This window comes from Capsicum annuum, chromosome 11, assembly GCF_002878395.1.
Source record: "Capsicum annuum cultivar UCD-10X-F1 chromosome 11, UCD10Xv1.1, whole genome shotgun sequence".
NCBI classification, from domain to species: domain Eukaryota; kingdom Viridiplantae; phylum Streptophyta; class Magnoliopsida; order Solanales; family Solanaceae; genus Capsicum; species Capsicum annuum.
The window spans coordinates 214,708,815-214,724,958 of NC_061121.1; the positions used below are offsets into that span (position 1 = coordinate 214,708,815).

Consider the following 16,144-nt stretch of genomic DNA (forward strand, 5'->3'; position numbering starts at 1 on the left):
AACTACTTATTTTTAAAATAAGTTCAACACTTTCAAAAATACTTTTAAAGAATTTTTTAAAAATAATTTTTTTTCAACCTATCTAAACGGGCCCTACATCTGTTATGTGATTCGCAGGTTATTGCACGAAAATAAACTTATCTAGTTGCACCCTACACAAATTTATTGGTTGGGCGGCACGGAAGAAATTATTTTTTTAGCCCTTTACAATGTCTTTTTTTTAGTCTTAAATTATGAAAAGGAATAAACTTTCGTGTTGTCCTTCTGCTCCTTTTTTTTTTTTTTTTTGAAATCCTTCTCCTTCTTCTACTAGAAGTGAATTACATTATATACCAGCGTAATAATATAACACTTCATTTTAAAGTTGTTCCAATTTTATTTCGTCTTTGATTTTTAGTATAGGACTATTTATTCATGAGTATAATGTTTGACATGTAATTGATAATTCTACTGGAATTGAGTTATAGCAAATTGGATAAGTAGTACTATAAACTAATAATTAGAAGGAAAAAAAAAAAAAAAAAAGAGTGCACGTAACTATTGAAAAAAATAAGATATTAATTTGTGAAAATTTTCCACGTCTCATTCAAGTCATCGTATATGAATTTATAGAACTTACATGGGGCTAATATGTACTTAAAAAAAAAACTTTATTAAAAACTGCAAGGCGTCAAATTATATTTGTACACCTATACACTTCTATAAGAATCTAAGGGGTCGTTTGGTTTGAAAACAAGTTATATCAGGATTAGTTATGCTGGGATAAGTTGTGATGAGATAAGTTATGCTAGGATTAGTTATGTTGAAATTATTTTTTATTAAGTGTTTGGTTTATTGTATTCAAAATAATATGCGTAGTATAGTTTCTAAGAATAAATTGATTGATTACCAAAATACCCTCCATCTTATTTAACTTTTTTATATGTATATTTCTTTTTAAACTTTAAATATTCATTCTTAAATTTTTTTATTATTTTTTAGAGAAATTAAAATATATAAATAAACATAATTTATATATTTTACAACCATTTTGAACGGTAAACTGTTAAAAAATTATTTATTTATGAATATATTATACGTTAACTAAAAATAATTTATGTGTGTGAGAATATATTACGTTATATATTATGTTATATATAAGTAAATTATATATAATTAAACATAATTAACATAATTTAGCATAATATATTATAATTAAATATATTTAAATAATCTATATATAATTAAACATAATTAACGTATATATATTCATAATATTATACGTTATATATTACGTAATATATTATATCCATAATTAATGAATATATTATACGTTAATTAAACATAATTTAATATGTTAATAATATGAATATCTATACGTTAATTATGTTTAATTATATATAATTTAATTATATATAACAATCTCAAAAGGGTATTTTTGTCCTTATATAATTTTATACCAAAGGAAAATAATCCCGAGATTGTTATCCCACCATTTGGGTGGATAACTTATCCCGGAACTAATAATTATTAATCTCGGGATAAGTTATCCCAAATATTTACAACCAAACGACGGATAAAAAATTTTATCCCGGGATTATTTGCAAACCAAACGGCCCCTAAGAAATCTGATTTCCCCACGCAACATTGTCTCATTCTCTATGGTTTATAAAGTAGCTATGTGCAGGAGTACGGACACTAATTGCAAGTTGACCAATGAAATAAAGAATTATGGGTGTTGTTCATAAATATAACCAATAAGGGCAAAAGATTCTACAAACACACATTGTACACATACACATATACATGTAATCCTTAGCTCATGTACATTTCACCAATACGCTCTGGAACCCCCAAAGAGAACAGATCTGGGATAGAAAATAAAGAGAGAACACCAGAAAAGATGATGAATTCTGGATTGAAAAAAGAATATCAGTAATCACATCCTAGTGTGGCATGGTTATCCATAGTGGAATTTCAGCCTAATTTCACCAGCGTGCATCTTTACATGCTTGCCTGCATTAGCAATTAGCATTAGTTAGTGTTTAGAAAGTTCAAAATTTGAAGACAAGATCTTCCAGAATCAAGAACCAAGTAAACACCAAATCTTGAGATGCCAACTAATTCTATAAAGCTCAACAAGAGGATGACAACTTTTCTGGAAGTCACAGAAACCATATGGTTTTGTGTCTGGAGAGGCTAAATACAGCTGATCAAAATCCTTTACGAGCTTCACAAAGCATAACCAGTCCTGCAAACAATTTCTGAGATTTTCATTGCTCATCATCTCTGATCACCACAGTTGTATATCTTAAAGGGTGTACGTTGGTCCAATCAGCATATAAGAAACTTTTGACTTATCTACAACCAAAATTAGCTTAAAAGCTATAATAAGTTGGTCACTCCCAACTTAGGACTTTTCAGCTTTACAAGTACCTCTTGTTTAACCTATACTTTATACTATTGTATCTTAAAATCCTTTGTAATCCCCTAATTACCCTCCCCAAAAGAAAATCCGTTTCTGCAATTTTTCCTTCTCTTTGTAAAAGTACATTTTAGTTTATCTTTCTTTGTAAACCTGATACAGAGTTTCCTCTGCTCGTCTTTAATCCATTGTGTAGTTGCTAAAGACAAGTAAAGCGTAAACAGATGCTGCAAATGCTTTTAAAATAACACGATCAACAAATGCAGTTGCTGACAGAGCACCAACAGCAATCACCATAATCACATGATTGAAGAGGAATGGTTATCATCAGGGAGGTACAAGGAAAAAGAAGCAATGTCAACAACTAATTCCATGGGCCTCACGATGTACTTGGAAATGTTTCCTCTGCTTATGCTGGTGTGTGTTTGGGGCGGGGCCGGGGCGCCATCTGCCTTGGAATACCAACTGCAGATGATGCCAATTCTAGGCAAAGAAAAACTGGAGATTTTTCAAATGAAGCAGCACCAGAAAAGATTTTTATCATATTCTTGGGTGATCTGACCACAGCGCAAAAGCCACTCTTCCTAAACTAAACCAACAATTACTCCTCACCAAACCCCATAAAAGGCTCTACAACGGCTCCTTAAACTTCACACCGAGAACTAGACTTATTCGTTCACCAAACCAAAGAGGAACACTAGACTCATTCTTTCACTAAATCAAAGAGGAACACTAGATGCATTCTTTCACCAAATCAAAGAGGAACACTAGACACATTCTTTCACCAAATCAAAGAGGAATGAACATGCATTGACCGTGTCAGGAACAAAGCCAGATTTGCGTTCCGAACTAAGTTGATGATAATCTAGAATATCCTTTCCATTTTTTGATACATTTAATCGAGTATTCTTTCTTTAATTAGATGTTCCTTCTTGTAAACAGCAACTTTTATGTGTCTTCTCATTATCTTTACATGGTTCTCATGAGTTATTGAATCCATCAAACAATGGAAGGAAAATTCTACCCAAAAGCAACTTCTTCAGATTTGATCAACCCAAATGAAAGAGTAATGGAAAGAAATCTTCCATCAGCAAAAAATGTGAAATTCATCACTTCTGTTCCTTTTTATTCTTAGTTCTTTTGATAACCAAAAAGGCATCCTTTTTTATTGAGCAAATTTCTCTTTTCCTCGATTTTCATTCAGCAAACTACTATTTCAGCTAACATAAGACCCCTTAAGGTTGACACGCACAGCACAAATAATCTAGATATTACAGGTAAGCAGACCACAATTCATAATGCCTTTTTCTACCTTTAGTGATACATACATCGCAACCCTTCTTTCACTATTTGGTCCTCCCTCTTTTCTTACTTTTTGCCCCGAAGAGGTGGGGAGGTGATTATAATTCAGCTGTCTGGTTCACTAAGTCACCTGCTTAATTTATGATTTTGGAGTTGGGGAAGAAAGATTCCTAGCAAGTTGTTCATCTACTTTTGTGCTCTATCATGGAATGGCTCAGTCTCAATTAAGAGATAAAATATCTGCTTATCTCCTCTTTTGATTATCCTTAATTTGAGGATTTACGCCGTCTACTTCCATTCTCCTTTTTTCCATACCGACAATAATTTACTTCCAAGTTGAAAAAGGAAAATACAGTGATGTGTATACCTCAGGCCATAGGCTAAAAAGACCCTTGAGCAAACAAATATTTATTTATTCGGTAAAGAAGAGTAAAGAAAAATCTATAATGGATCTCTCAGAAAAACTCCCAAATATATAAGTGATACCTTGTAAATGTCAAGCTATTCCACTATCTGAAGGGTAACTCCCTAAAACTCGCAAAAATGTAGCAAATTCCTGCAAGGAAAAAACAATTTTCATTCGGTGCTCAACTATACACTTTGACAACCCCCTTATGAGTGGTCTTACTTTGATCCTTTCTGTATGAATGACCAATAAACACTACAATATCAAATATGTCTAAGAAGTACCTTCAGATGTCCCAGAGCATTTTGAGCCCTTTGATCAGCCATTGATGCTTCAAAATCAACATAGAAAAGGTAAGGGAAGTACCTGCACAAGCATGTTGCACAATTTGAAAAATCCACGACGACACAACGTCATTATGACAAGCAGTGCTTCTGAGTATATGATGATACTAGTAATAATGAAGCATTTCATATGTATGAGTGTGCGTTTATGCGCATATGTGTGTGTGTGTGTGTGCATATTTGGTGATAACCTATGTTGCTCGGACTCTTCGAAAATATCAACAGGTGCACATCGGCTCCGCCAAAACTAGTGTATTTTGGGAGAATCCGACACCGATGCGGCATCAAAAGTGAAGAGTCCACACAACTTAGTGATAACCATAGCATCAAGGCTAGCTCACGTGTACCCAGACTAAATTTCACAGGGTACATTTTACCTCCAACCATCACACATGTACCCTCCCACCAGCACAGGTACTGGGTAGCTCCGCTCCCAGAGAAGAAATCACCTAGCGTTTTTGCCTCCATTGGGATTTGAACCTGAGACCTCATGGTTCCCAACCACTTTATTGACCACTAAGCCACACCCTTGGGTTATATATTATCCCGAGTCTCTATAAATTCTGTTCTGAAATTGCAAAGGTAAAGAGAAGAGTTGTATGATACATACTTTGGAAATCCATCTACACTATCATCAAGCACTCGCAGAGCCTGCTTTTGCAGTGGACGACTTTCAATCTGAGCCAACATTTGGTTTTATAAACAAAAAGTCGAGTTTTCATATCTAACGCGTGACTTAAGAAATAAACCAGCATTTTTCTGCAGAGATGAACTAACCTTAGTAAGATTGATGTTTCTCATTGCAAAAACAGCAAGTGCCTTGAAAAGCACCCCAGGACCTTCATCAAGCGAAAAGACTACACTTGTCTTCCATGATTAATAGATAAACACAAGCCACAGAATTAGGGGAGAATAAACTTTGAAGAGGTTGAGAAAATTATACCAATGTAATTACAGTATTTGCTAAACCACCAGAAGTAGCTAAACTGCAGGGACTACCTTAAATGGTTTATCAGTACGAGGAATAATGGGCTCCCTAGCCAGCATAAGGAAGCGGGTGACATTATCAGAATCGTCCTGAAATATACTTACATAAGATAGACTGGCGAATGACTTAAATATCAACAGACAACTACATTATTACATCAATTTTTTGTAAACCTGAATATCTTGGGCAAGCACATTCAAACCATAGATCCTAGACGCAGCCAAGCTTGCAACTGCCCCTGCATCGTTGAGTTTGTTGAAAGCAATATACTGCAGAAACAGTCAAAGGGAAACATACTATGATTTAGAAGTCTAAAGATAAATTGTTGAATCCATTTTAATCTAGCACGCCAATTATGGAATTTTGTAAATCACAAAAGTGGAGCAGTCATAAAATCTTGTGTCAACTCTCACCTTGGCTGCACCAGCAGTATCATCAACAGCTTCTCTGACCAATCCCAACTTCGTTAATGTGTTCTCACACTGAGCAAGAGCCTGATGTTTAACCATGTTTTGTGTAACTATGAGTTTCAACCATATAAATTATTTAGGAAGCAAAAGAAGCATGCCTGCGGATGGCTAAGAACTCTTTTCAGGTCTTCGATTTTGACACCATTGTTAGCCAGTAAACAGTGCCGAATTGCTAGTTTGACTTCTCCAACTATATGTAAACGGTGTCTCAGCAAAAGGTCATAATTCCTGTGGATACTCCCGCCTAAAGAGTTTTCTATTGGTAAAACTGCTCTATCAACAAGCCACCTTTCAACAGCCTATCAAACAAGAAAGGAAAGTGAAAACGTGATCCGTTTTGATATACATAAGCTCAAAGGACATTGGAATTGACTTCCTGCTACAACTAAAACTTACAATAAGAATCTTTAGTGACCTTAGCCTTAAAGAAAAAAAATAATAAATCACACAAGCTTTCAGTTCAAGAATCTTTTGTGGTCTTAAGTTTGGCAGGCCCGAACTATTATTTATTGCCTCACCGAATTAGTGTAGCAAGACTGACTGAAACCATTTCAAGAGAAATGTTAAACTAGCTGAAGGCTTAAAGAATAAATTTGGGATTTGGCTATTAAAAAAAAGGGACAGCCCAGAGCACTAAGCTCCCACTATGCACGGGGTCCGGAAGGGCCAGACCATTGTGGTCTGTTGTACACAACCTTACCCTGCATTTCTGCAAGAGGCTGTTTCAACGGCTATCTGCATCACTATTATATTAAAGAGATCAGTTAAAGCTGATCGAGCCTGACACAATCTAAAGGAGAATTGGTACCATTCTTACAATAAGAGTAAGCGGATGATACTTATGATCAGATAATTTCTGTTGCTGTAAGTCACAAATTGTGTCAGAAACAAATATGGTATCCATAAATTGTTGGGACTACGACCAGATATTCTGCCCATGCACCAGTATTTCTGTTCATGCATAATAAAACCAACCAATTTCCTACCCAAGATAGATTATGAAAAAGAAATATTCAAATAAATTAATAATTGGCTGAGAAATACTTGCTTCTACACAGGCTGACAGTTCACCTCTCTCCTCTCTCGGACACTTCAAGTTCCATTAACTATTAAGCTGTTAGATAGATTCTGAATTTCCCTAGCCAATGGACACCTGGTAGCTTTCAAATAAGCCAAGCTACCCATACTTTTAGACTTCCTGCTAAATGTGCCGGCCACTATATTAGCCTTTCTCGGAAGATATAGAACGGTAATGTCATATAGTCTTCTCCCCTCCTTTCAAAATTAAAAATCTTTCTTCAACACCACTTGACTGCCTCTAGATATTTCTATAAGAAACCAATAGGGTTCATGATCTAAGACAAGCTCCAAGATGGAGGTATTTAACAAGTATAGAGAACGGCAGAGATAGGTAAAAACAGAGGAATGGGACAAACTCAATAATAGAGACGTCTTATGAACATAAGTGGTGGCCTCTGATGAAGTCTATGCCTCTGTGGGTGAACAAAAGAAAACTATACGAGTACAACAGCATTTTTCACATAACATTTCAACGCAGCAAGCATGTCCCCAGCTTGAGCAGCTTGTTCTTAAATACTACAAATCTCTTACACAGGCTTGCTCTCAGTTTAATCTCTAATACGGATACACTATGTGTAACTAACTGGTCTGTTCATATCCATGTTGAAGAGTGCAAAAACCATTTATTAGCTTAACAGCTATAAGAACTAAACTGCTATAACAACTAATCTTTTTGCTTCCAGTTTGTTCTACTCTTAATTAAATCCACATGATTCCAAGAGATTATAGATCTTTTTAGACAGCTGCCTCATGTGATTTTATGTCTACTTTTCTTTTCTTTTCTTTTTTGGATTAAGAAAATCTTTCCCTTGTAACATATTATATAAACATATGACCACACCTACAATATATGAGGTCTACAGGTGACATGGCCAAATTATTGCATTCAACCTTAATTTACTTTATCCTTTCTGCGTGCTACTTGCACCATCTGTAGGGTCTGATCATTTCTAATATTATCCAATATTGTATGGTGACACATGTATTGCAATACTCCATATTTCCATGACATTATATGTTGGGTCTAGAGATCCAATTATCACTCTCATGTAGCACTGCTCGACTCACAGATATTCACAAAACTTGTCATTTTGTTAGATCTTCCTATTGATATTACCTAATAGCATTCCTCCAGTTCACCCGTCCCCTTATAGTTCCATAACTCAGATAGACAGTGTTGACTTTTCACTTTTTCTTTTGAAAGGTAAGAAATACTTATTTAACAAAATGAAGCAATCAATAATGGATATGGTTGCTTATGATTTAATTATCATCCACTCCTAAACGTATTAAAATGCATACTTCATCAAGACCAACAATTTGAGGCATATTCTTTTTAGAATCTGAAGGAAAACTCACTTCAAAAGCAGTATCAAATTGTTCGCAAGGAACTGCTTCACAGTTGGGGTAAGCTTTCTCTGCCGCTGATTCACTATAAGCACCACGCACACCCTGAAAACACAATAAATCAACCTATCAGGTACCTCAACAAGAGGAAGACAAGCAACCTGATTAACAGGGACACATAAAAATTTGAAACTAGTGGGAGCAAAATCTAGCATATACATATACACAATCCAAGCTCGAAAAACCCAATCTAGCACATACATATATACAATCCGAGCTCAAAAAACCCAAGCCAGCATATACATATATGTAATCCAAGCCCCAAAAACCCACTCCTCGATGCTGGATCTACCTCTGTTTAGGGGTAATTAAGCATTTAAACTTTATAGATTCAACATTTAAGTTCATAGCATCAAACACATTGTGTTTTTTATGATTATGTGTTCAAATTTGTAGAATTAGGCACCTATGGGTGTGGCCAAATGGTTCAATGAAGTTGGGTTGAGCACCATGAGATCTCACGTTCAATTTCCAACAGAGATAAACACTAAGGGGTCGTTTGGTAGAGTGTATAAAAGTAATGCTGAATAAGGTGCATTAGTAATGCTTGTATTATTAATGCAAGCATTAGAATGCTGGTATTAGTTATGCAGACATTATTTTTTATACAACGTTTGGTTTGATGTATTAAAGCTAATATATACTTTTATAATTTTAATAAAAAGATACTTATTTACCAAAATACCCTTGCCCTCCCTGTATCTTTTATATACTCACTCTTTCCATGATTTTTTCTACAAAAATTAAAAGGGGTTTTGGTCGATTTTCTAGCAATGGTTCAATCAAAATCGGAGTGTCTGGGTTGTGGTCATTGCTTTGCTGGAGCTCCGGTGAGCTCCGGCAGTGAAGGGAATGAGCGGGCTAATCGGGTCAATTTTATTGGAGTTTCGAGGTGGGGTTTGGTCGGAATTAGAGAGATTTTTGGTCGCTAATTTTGCATTTTTTGATGGAGGTTGCTTCACCGGAGGGGTCAACATTTTTCGGTGAGAATTCATCAGAAAGCTCAAAACTCTTTTGGTTGTGAAATCTGTTATCCCTCTATTTCTCTTCGATCACTCTCTTTTTCTCACAATTCCCTCTTTTCTCTGTCAATGGAAGCTGTTGTGTAAAAAAATACAGAGGGCAGATGAAATAAACATAAATTTTGTCTTAGCTTTGTAATTCTATTTGGTTGAGATCAACTCCTCAATCAAAACCAACTCTCAGGTTCACTGCAATCGTCGAATTGTACAAGCTAAACATTAGCTAAGAAAGAATTGGATTCATTGTAAGAATTGGATTCATTGTTATTGTTGTATTGACGTTATTTCTGGAAAATGGGAGGAGAGTAATAAAGATGGAATGTTTTGAGGGGACAGCTTGGTATTACTAATACATTGAAAATGGTGTGTATTACTAATACACACCTCAATACATAATAGAGTGTATAAATAATGCAAGTATTAGTTATACATAGGCTAAAAAAGATACCAAACAAGGTATTAACAATACACATTAATTAATCCATGTGTTGTATTATTCAATACACTATACCAAATGACCCCTAAGTGATTTCTTCCCATCTATTCTAACCTTGGTGGACAGAGTTACAGAGTTACCTGGTACCTGTTGTTGATGGGAGGTGGCAGGTATCCCGTAGAATTAATCGAGGTGTGCAAGCTGGCCCGGATATCACGGTTATCAAATAAAAACTTGTCAAATTAAGCTTCGAGTTGAACTCACAGCCCCAAAGCTAGCTAAAAGGGAGGAAGATCACCCAAGCCTTGTACGGAGCCTAGGATTCTCGTCCTTCACTAACATGGGATATATTTCATTCATCACCCCCTCACTCCCACATCCATACATTTTTCACTTTTCACTTGGGGGTTCCTGTCCGATATTGTGCATGCAAATTCATGGACCCGGGAGTATTTCCACCCTACAATAGTCCGGGACCCTGAGGGCCCACATCGGATCAGGCCCGGCTCTGATACCATGTCAAATAAAGATTTGAGCCTAACTCACCCAATGCACTAAAGTTCCCGCGATACACGGGGTCGGGGAAAGGCTGAACCACAAGAGTTTAGTACACAGTCTTACCTCACGTCTATGCAAGAGGTTGTTTCCACGACTTGAAAGGAGGGATACAACACAAGGACTTCCCAAGGAATCACCCATCCTAGTATTACTCTCGTCCAAGAGTGCTTAACTTTGAATTTCTGATGGGATCTGGTGCGTTAGTGCTGGTATAATCGCATCCAATTAGAGGCTAATTCCCACCCCCAAAAAGAGTAGCTCAAAAGGAGGAGAATTGCCCAAGCCTCGTTAAGAACCAGGGTTCTCATCCTTCACCGATGCCGGATCATTACATTCTTCAAGTACTATTTACTGCATTTTAGTAAATATTTACATTTAAATTCAGATGAACTCGATGATTAATCTTTACATCAAGTTCTACTGAATTCAAATGAACTCGATGACTTAACTTTAAACCCATCACTGCAGCTCAGTTAATCAATTAATATAAACCAAACAAAAAAAAAAAGAGGAGGATTGCCCAATCCTTATAAAGAGCCCAGGATTCTCGTCCTTCACCGACATGGCTGTCAGAGCCCAGGATTCTTGTCCTTCACCGACATGGGTGTCATTCCATTCATCAAGTACTATTTATTGCAATTTTAGTAAATCTATACATAAAAATTAATGCTCCAAACCAAAAGTACTAGGTTCAGACGAACTCAATTACTCGAATACTGATCAATTAGTAGTATATAAACAAAAAAGGAAATCCACTCCTAACCTGATAAGCAACCCGAAGACGAGAACCTTCAGAAGCCATATTGCTCAAATCAGCTGACGTTAATGGCCCTAAATATTCATCAATTTCAACAACAGCACAAATCAATCAAAATACAAGCATATACTAGCCAAAAAAAACCTTAATTCAGGGGAAAAAACAATCAAAGTACAAGCATTATTACACTACAAAAAAAAAAAAACTAAATTCTGAAAAAAAAAAAAAATCAAAATACATGCATTACACTAAGAAAAAACCCCTAAATTCAGCCCCCCCAAAAAACAATCAAAGACTACTATTACACTACCAAAAAAAAAAAAAGCAAAAAGCAAAAAAAAAAAAAAAAGAAATAAAAATATCAAAAATACAAGTATTACACTACAAAAAAAACCCTAAATTCATTAAAAAAAAAAAAATGGATGAATTACTTGGCAATGGATTAGGTGAATCTTTAGCATTAAATTCGTAAGGATTATCATCATTGACTTTATTTAACTCAATTGCTTGTCCTTTTTTGATTTCACTTCCGAATGCACTGTTACTGCTTTGGTCACCGGCAGTACAGCAGGTATAGATCGAGATACAACGACGTCGTTTTGGTAAAGGAGTGAAGAAGGATTGGTTGTGGGGTGGGGGAATTGAGGTGGTTGGATCGGGAGGACAAGGGAGTTTTGGGGAACGGAGAATGGTGGATGACATAGTGATTTTTCACTTGTCACTGTGTGTGTGTGAGAGAGTTTTGGAGATGAAGAAATGGAGGGAGGACAGAGAGATACATATGGTGGCTGTTTTGGTGTACATATTTTGTTGGAATGGAAATTTACCAAATGTGTTGGCCTCGAGCTAGTATACCATTCATTCCGGCTCATTTATTTATACTTAATGGATATATGGATCTGAATAATTCAGACTTTACATTTTTTATTGAGATTTTAGCTCTTAATAAATCTGAATAGATCTTAATCATTCAGATTTAGAATTAAGTTTTAATAGGTCTGAAGAGGTATTTTGGTGTTAAATAATATTCACCATCATTCTATTCATAATCATCTGTCACCACCGTTATCATTATCAACCACCACCCACCACCTCCACCTCCACTATCGACTACTACCGATCAACTCATTTATTATAACAAATATCATCGCTAACTACCACTAATACATCTCGACCTTCACACATTCTTCAACGGCCACTATCATTGTCACTAATAACGTCTACCATCACTTCAATAACTATCATCACTACAATTTATCTTTACTAATAACAATCATCTCCACCATCACAACTAATATCTCCAACTAGCACCAACACATCATCAACTATCATGCATTAATTTTTCAGTCATCACAATTACTGACATTAAGCAACATCACATCACAACCACCACCACCACTATCAACCGTCATCATCATAACAGTCACTACAATACCAACCGTCACATTATCACCATTAACATTACTAATCACTAACATCAATCATTGTCACCGCAACTACTATTATAAATCATCTCTACTATCACTAACAAACATAAATATTTTTTTTCAATCAAATAAATAATTTTACTATATTAAATTACATACTTTTCTGATATATAATTAGTTTTTTATTTGAATTATATTTTTTATTTTATTATATAAAAATAATTTTTTGGCAGATTCAGATATTGAAAAACAAACAGTCTTAATCATTCAGTTTTCATATTTAGAGACAACATCTTAATCATTCAGATGTGCATTCAGATTCAGACATCTGAATCTTAAAAAAGACAAATGCAGCCTCAATCTCTTAAAAAAACATAGTATTATTATATATAATTAAAATTATTTTATATATATCTATGTCTATAATCTATAATATATTTAAAATGTAAAGACCGTTAGAAAAGTGATTTGCACTTTATTAAAAGCTCTGTAATACATAAAATCGCCTTTTCACATCATTAATTTATTATATAATTATATTTATAATATTAATTCCTAAAATATATAAAACTTAAAATTCCTAAAATATAATATCTATAAACTACTAAAATATATGGTAATTCCCCCTCATATTTTCCATGTTTCACGTTATGATCCGAAAAGAAAAAAAACTATCTTAAATAATTTGTTTAGTTAAAAACATAATATAGTACCGTAAATAATTTAATAGCATAATTGATTATTATTTTTTCCAAAAGAACAATAACTTTTTTTCCATATTTAAAGAATCCTTTTCTTAGAAGAAAAGAATTTGAACTTCTATAAATTGATTATTATTCCTTGCACATCAACGTAGAGATATTATTCCCCCAATATTATAGTTTTCTTTACATTAGTTATATGTAGATTTAATTTATTACAAATTATGTTTTTATAATTTCTCTTTGTTATCGTCGTTCAAGATTTTTTTATTTCTTGATGATATAAAGAAAAATATTAAATAATAAATATTTATATTATTCTTCATCTTTCTCTATTTTCTTTTTTTCTATTTGTGTTGTAGGAATATGCAGTTTCTCAACAATTAATATTCAGGTATTTCAGTTATATTTTTTATATATAAATTTTGCACTGTTAGGCTATCACTTTATGATTTTTTTATGATTAATAATTAAAGAATTCTAAAATATATAATAAATAAATTTCTCTTTTTTATTGTCATTCAAGATTTCTTTGTTTCTTGATGATGTAAATAAAAATTAAAGAATAAATATGTGTATTATTCTTTATCTTTCTATTTTTCTATTGAAAATATATGATAGTAGGAAAATAATAACTTTAGCTCAAAAAAATAAAATTGTTATTTTAATAATTTTTTTGTGCACAGAAAAAAGGTATTACTAATTTCATTACACGTATTGTAAAATTAATTATAGTAGAACACACAAATAAAAAAAAAGTAACATAGAGAAAGTTTAAACAGTAAAGTTGACAAAAAATAAAATGGAATGAACTAAAGTTATATTATAGTTACTTTAAAATATTTAGTCACGTCAATAGTTTAGAATTAAGTGTTTAGGTTTATTTGAAATAATATGTTAAATAATTTATGAAAGAAAAATAAAATTTTTCATAGTTTGGTGATTTTCTTTGAAGGAATTTTTCTTGAATTTGAATTTTTATAAATTGAGAATCATTCCTCTTTGCGACAATATGGACATGAAACAAAAATAGGTTAAAGTGATTTTGACAAATTACTTCTTGAAGAATAACGAATGAGAAAAGACGTGGTGATGAGTTATCATATTTTTCTTTAAGTATAGTTTTTATCTTAAAAGTTTTATGTTATGTTTTAAAAAAATTGTTTACTTAGTACTCTAACATACACACAATAATTTATCTTTTTATAAAAAATTATTATTAATTAATGCGAGTCACACGTTCAAAGCACGTATATTTTTTTTGAATGTAATTCTAGGGCCTGAGCATCACCCCTAGGCCTTATCATTACTCACAAGAAGTTGTACATAGAGGGGGCATAAAACCTGACCTCTAATCTGTGATTACAGATAAAATTCACACTGCAATAAAGGAAATGCAAAGAATGTCTGTCTATCTCTATGATATAGTAAGCAAACTCTAAGGTGGTTCATGTAATCCTCTCAACTTTCTTCTTCTAAAACTTGGCATGCCTTGGTTGACTAATTGAAAATAACCTGCAACCTCAGAGGGGAACTGGCAACAATGAAAATAGTGTTGTTGTTGATCAAACAGATGACTGACTTTGGATGATGCATCAGCTACAAAGTTGGCTTCCCTGTAAACATGTCTGCAAATGCACAAATGGAACTTTGCAATGATGTTATGCAAGGACTCAATTAGAGGTTGTAATTGTCATGGGATTGTTATTTGCTCTCTTATCCACCTAATCAATAGTTCAGAATCCACCTTCAGTATAACCTGTTGAATGTTGTTCCTCAGACACCAGGATAATCCCCAAATAGCAGCCTCTACTCCGGCTTGATTGTTGGTTCCCTGGCCCAAAGCTGTAGCATAGGCATAAATGAGATCACCATTATGATCTCTAATGACCCCCTATGCTCCAATCTTCCCAGGATTAGTGAGAGCACTGCTATTAGAATTGAGCTTGATCATATTAACTGGTGATTTAGACCGGTACACAATTGTTACTTTGGTCTCTTGTTTGCATTTCTCCACATATGCCATCAAATAAGACCATCCAGTAGGTCAGGGAATGTATGGGAAAGCTATGTGTAATAAGTGATGAATGTCCTTGTAGATGAGAAATTTAACTCTGGCTAGTTGAGGCTGTTTATCACCATGTTTGACAACACATCTATTCTTCCACAGATTCCAGCAGATTATAATGGGAAGAGCGTGCAATACCAGCTTATGAGCATCATTATTAGCCTTAGAACTCCACCACTTTTGCAGTAAACGTCTGAGTGAAATTGTGTCTTGAATCATACCCAAAGAGGAAGAGAATATTGTAGGATGTGCTTAGCAAAGGGACCATTGACAAAAGTATGTGAGATGGTGTCCCAACCAGAATCAGTACAACAGCCACATGGAGCAGGAGCAACACCAAATTGGTTGAGTCTGTCGTTCGTAAGCAATTTCCTTCTCAGAACTCTCCAAAAAAGGAAGGAACATTTAAAGGGGATCAATCTGTGCCAAGTGTAAGTATTCATCGTGATTTTATCTCTGTGCTCTCTACTTAGTCCCCATGTAGAAGAACAACTAAACTCTCCACTTGCATTCAATGTCCAAATTGGAAAATCATCATCTCCTTCTCTGAAATTAATCGAGACTTTGAGGACAACTTAGAGAAGTTGTGGGGGGAAGTATTGTGCTTAGTTTTTGTACATTCCATGCACCCTCAGCTAAGAATGCTACGACCTTAACATTATTTGATCTAATGCCACCAACTCAGTAGTTATGTATGGTGGGTCCATCCCATACCTAATTGGTTACAAAGTCATAGCTGATTTTTATTTTTCAAACAATTAGTTGCAAAATTGA

The 16,144-nt window shown here is 34.2% G+C and overlaps 1 protein-coding gene and 1 pseudogene across 4 annotated transcripts; both read right to left on the reverse strand.

The window, feature by feature from the left end:
* Nucleotides 1–1,696: 1,696 nt before the first annotated feature.
* LOC107847911 (arogenate dehydratase 2) lies at nucleotides 1,697–12,038 on the reverse strand. Of its 4 annotated transcripts, XR_007047014.1 has the most exons (13): nucleotides 11,606–12,038; nucleotides 11,181–11,248; nucleotides 8,354–8,446; nucleotides 6,013–6,213; nucleotides 5,858–5,938; nucleotides 5,618–5,713; nucleotides 5,456–5,533; nucleotides 5,234–5,323; nucleotides 5,067–5,134; nucleotides 4,397–4,478; nucleotides 4,193–4,262; nucleotides 2,082–2,230; nucleotides 1,697–1,995 (listed from the first exon to the last, which is right to left on the reverse strand). XR_007047014.1 is itself a non-coding variant. In XM_016692511.2 (12 exons), the coding sequence occupies exons 1-11, from the start codon at nucleotides 11,874–11,876 to the stop codon at nucleotides 4,203–4,205; spliced, it is 1,188 nt and encodes a 395-aa protein (XP_016547997.1). In that variant the 5' UTR covers nucleotides 11,877–12,038; the 3' UTR covers nucleotides 1,697–1,995; nucleotides 4,193–4,202. The 4 variants fall into 4 exon arrangements, 1 of the variants encoding a protein (XP_016547997.1); XR_007047016.1 differs by lacking the exon at nucleotides 5,067–5,134; XM_016692511.2 differs by lacking the exon at nucleotides 2,082–2,230.
* On the reverse strand, nucleotides 10,522–10,640 carry LOC124889188 (annotated as a pseudogene).
* Nucleotides 12,039–16,144: the final 4,106 nt, after the last annotated feature.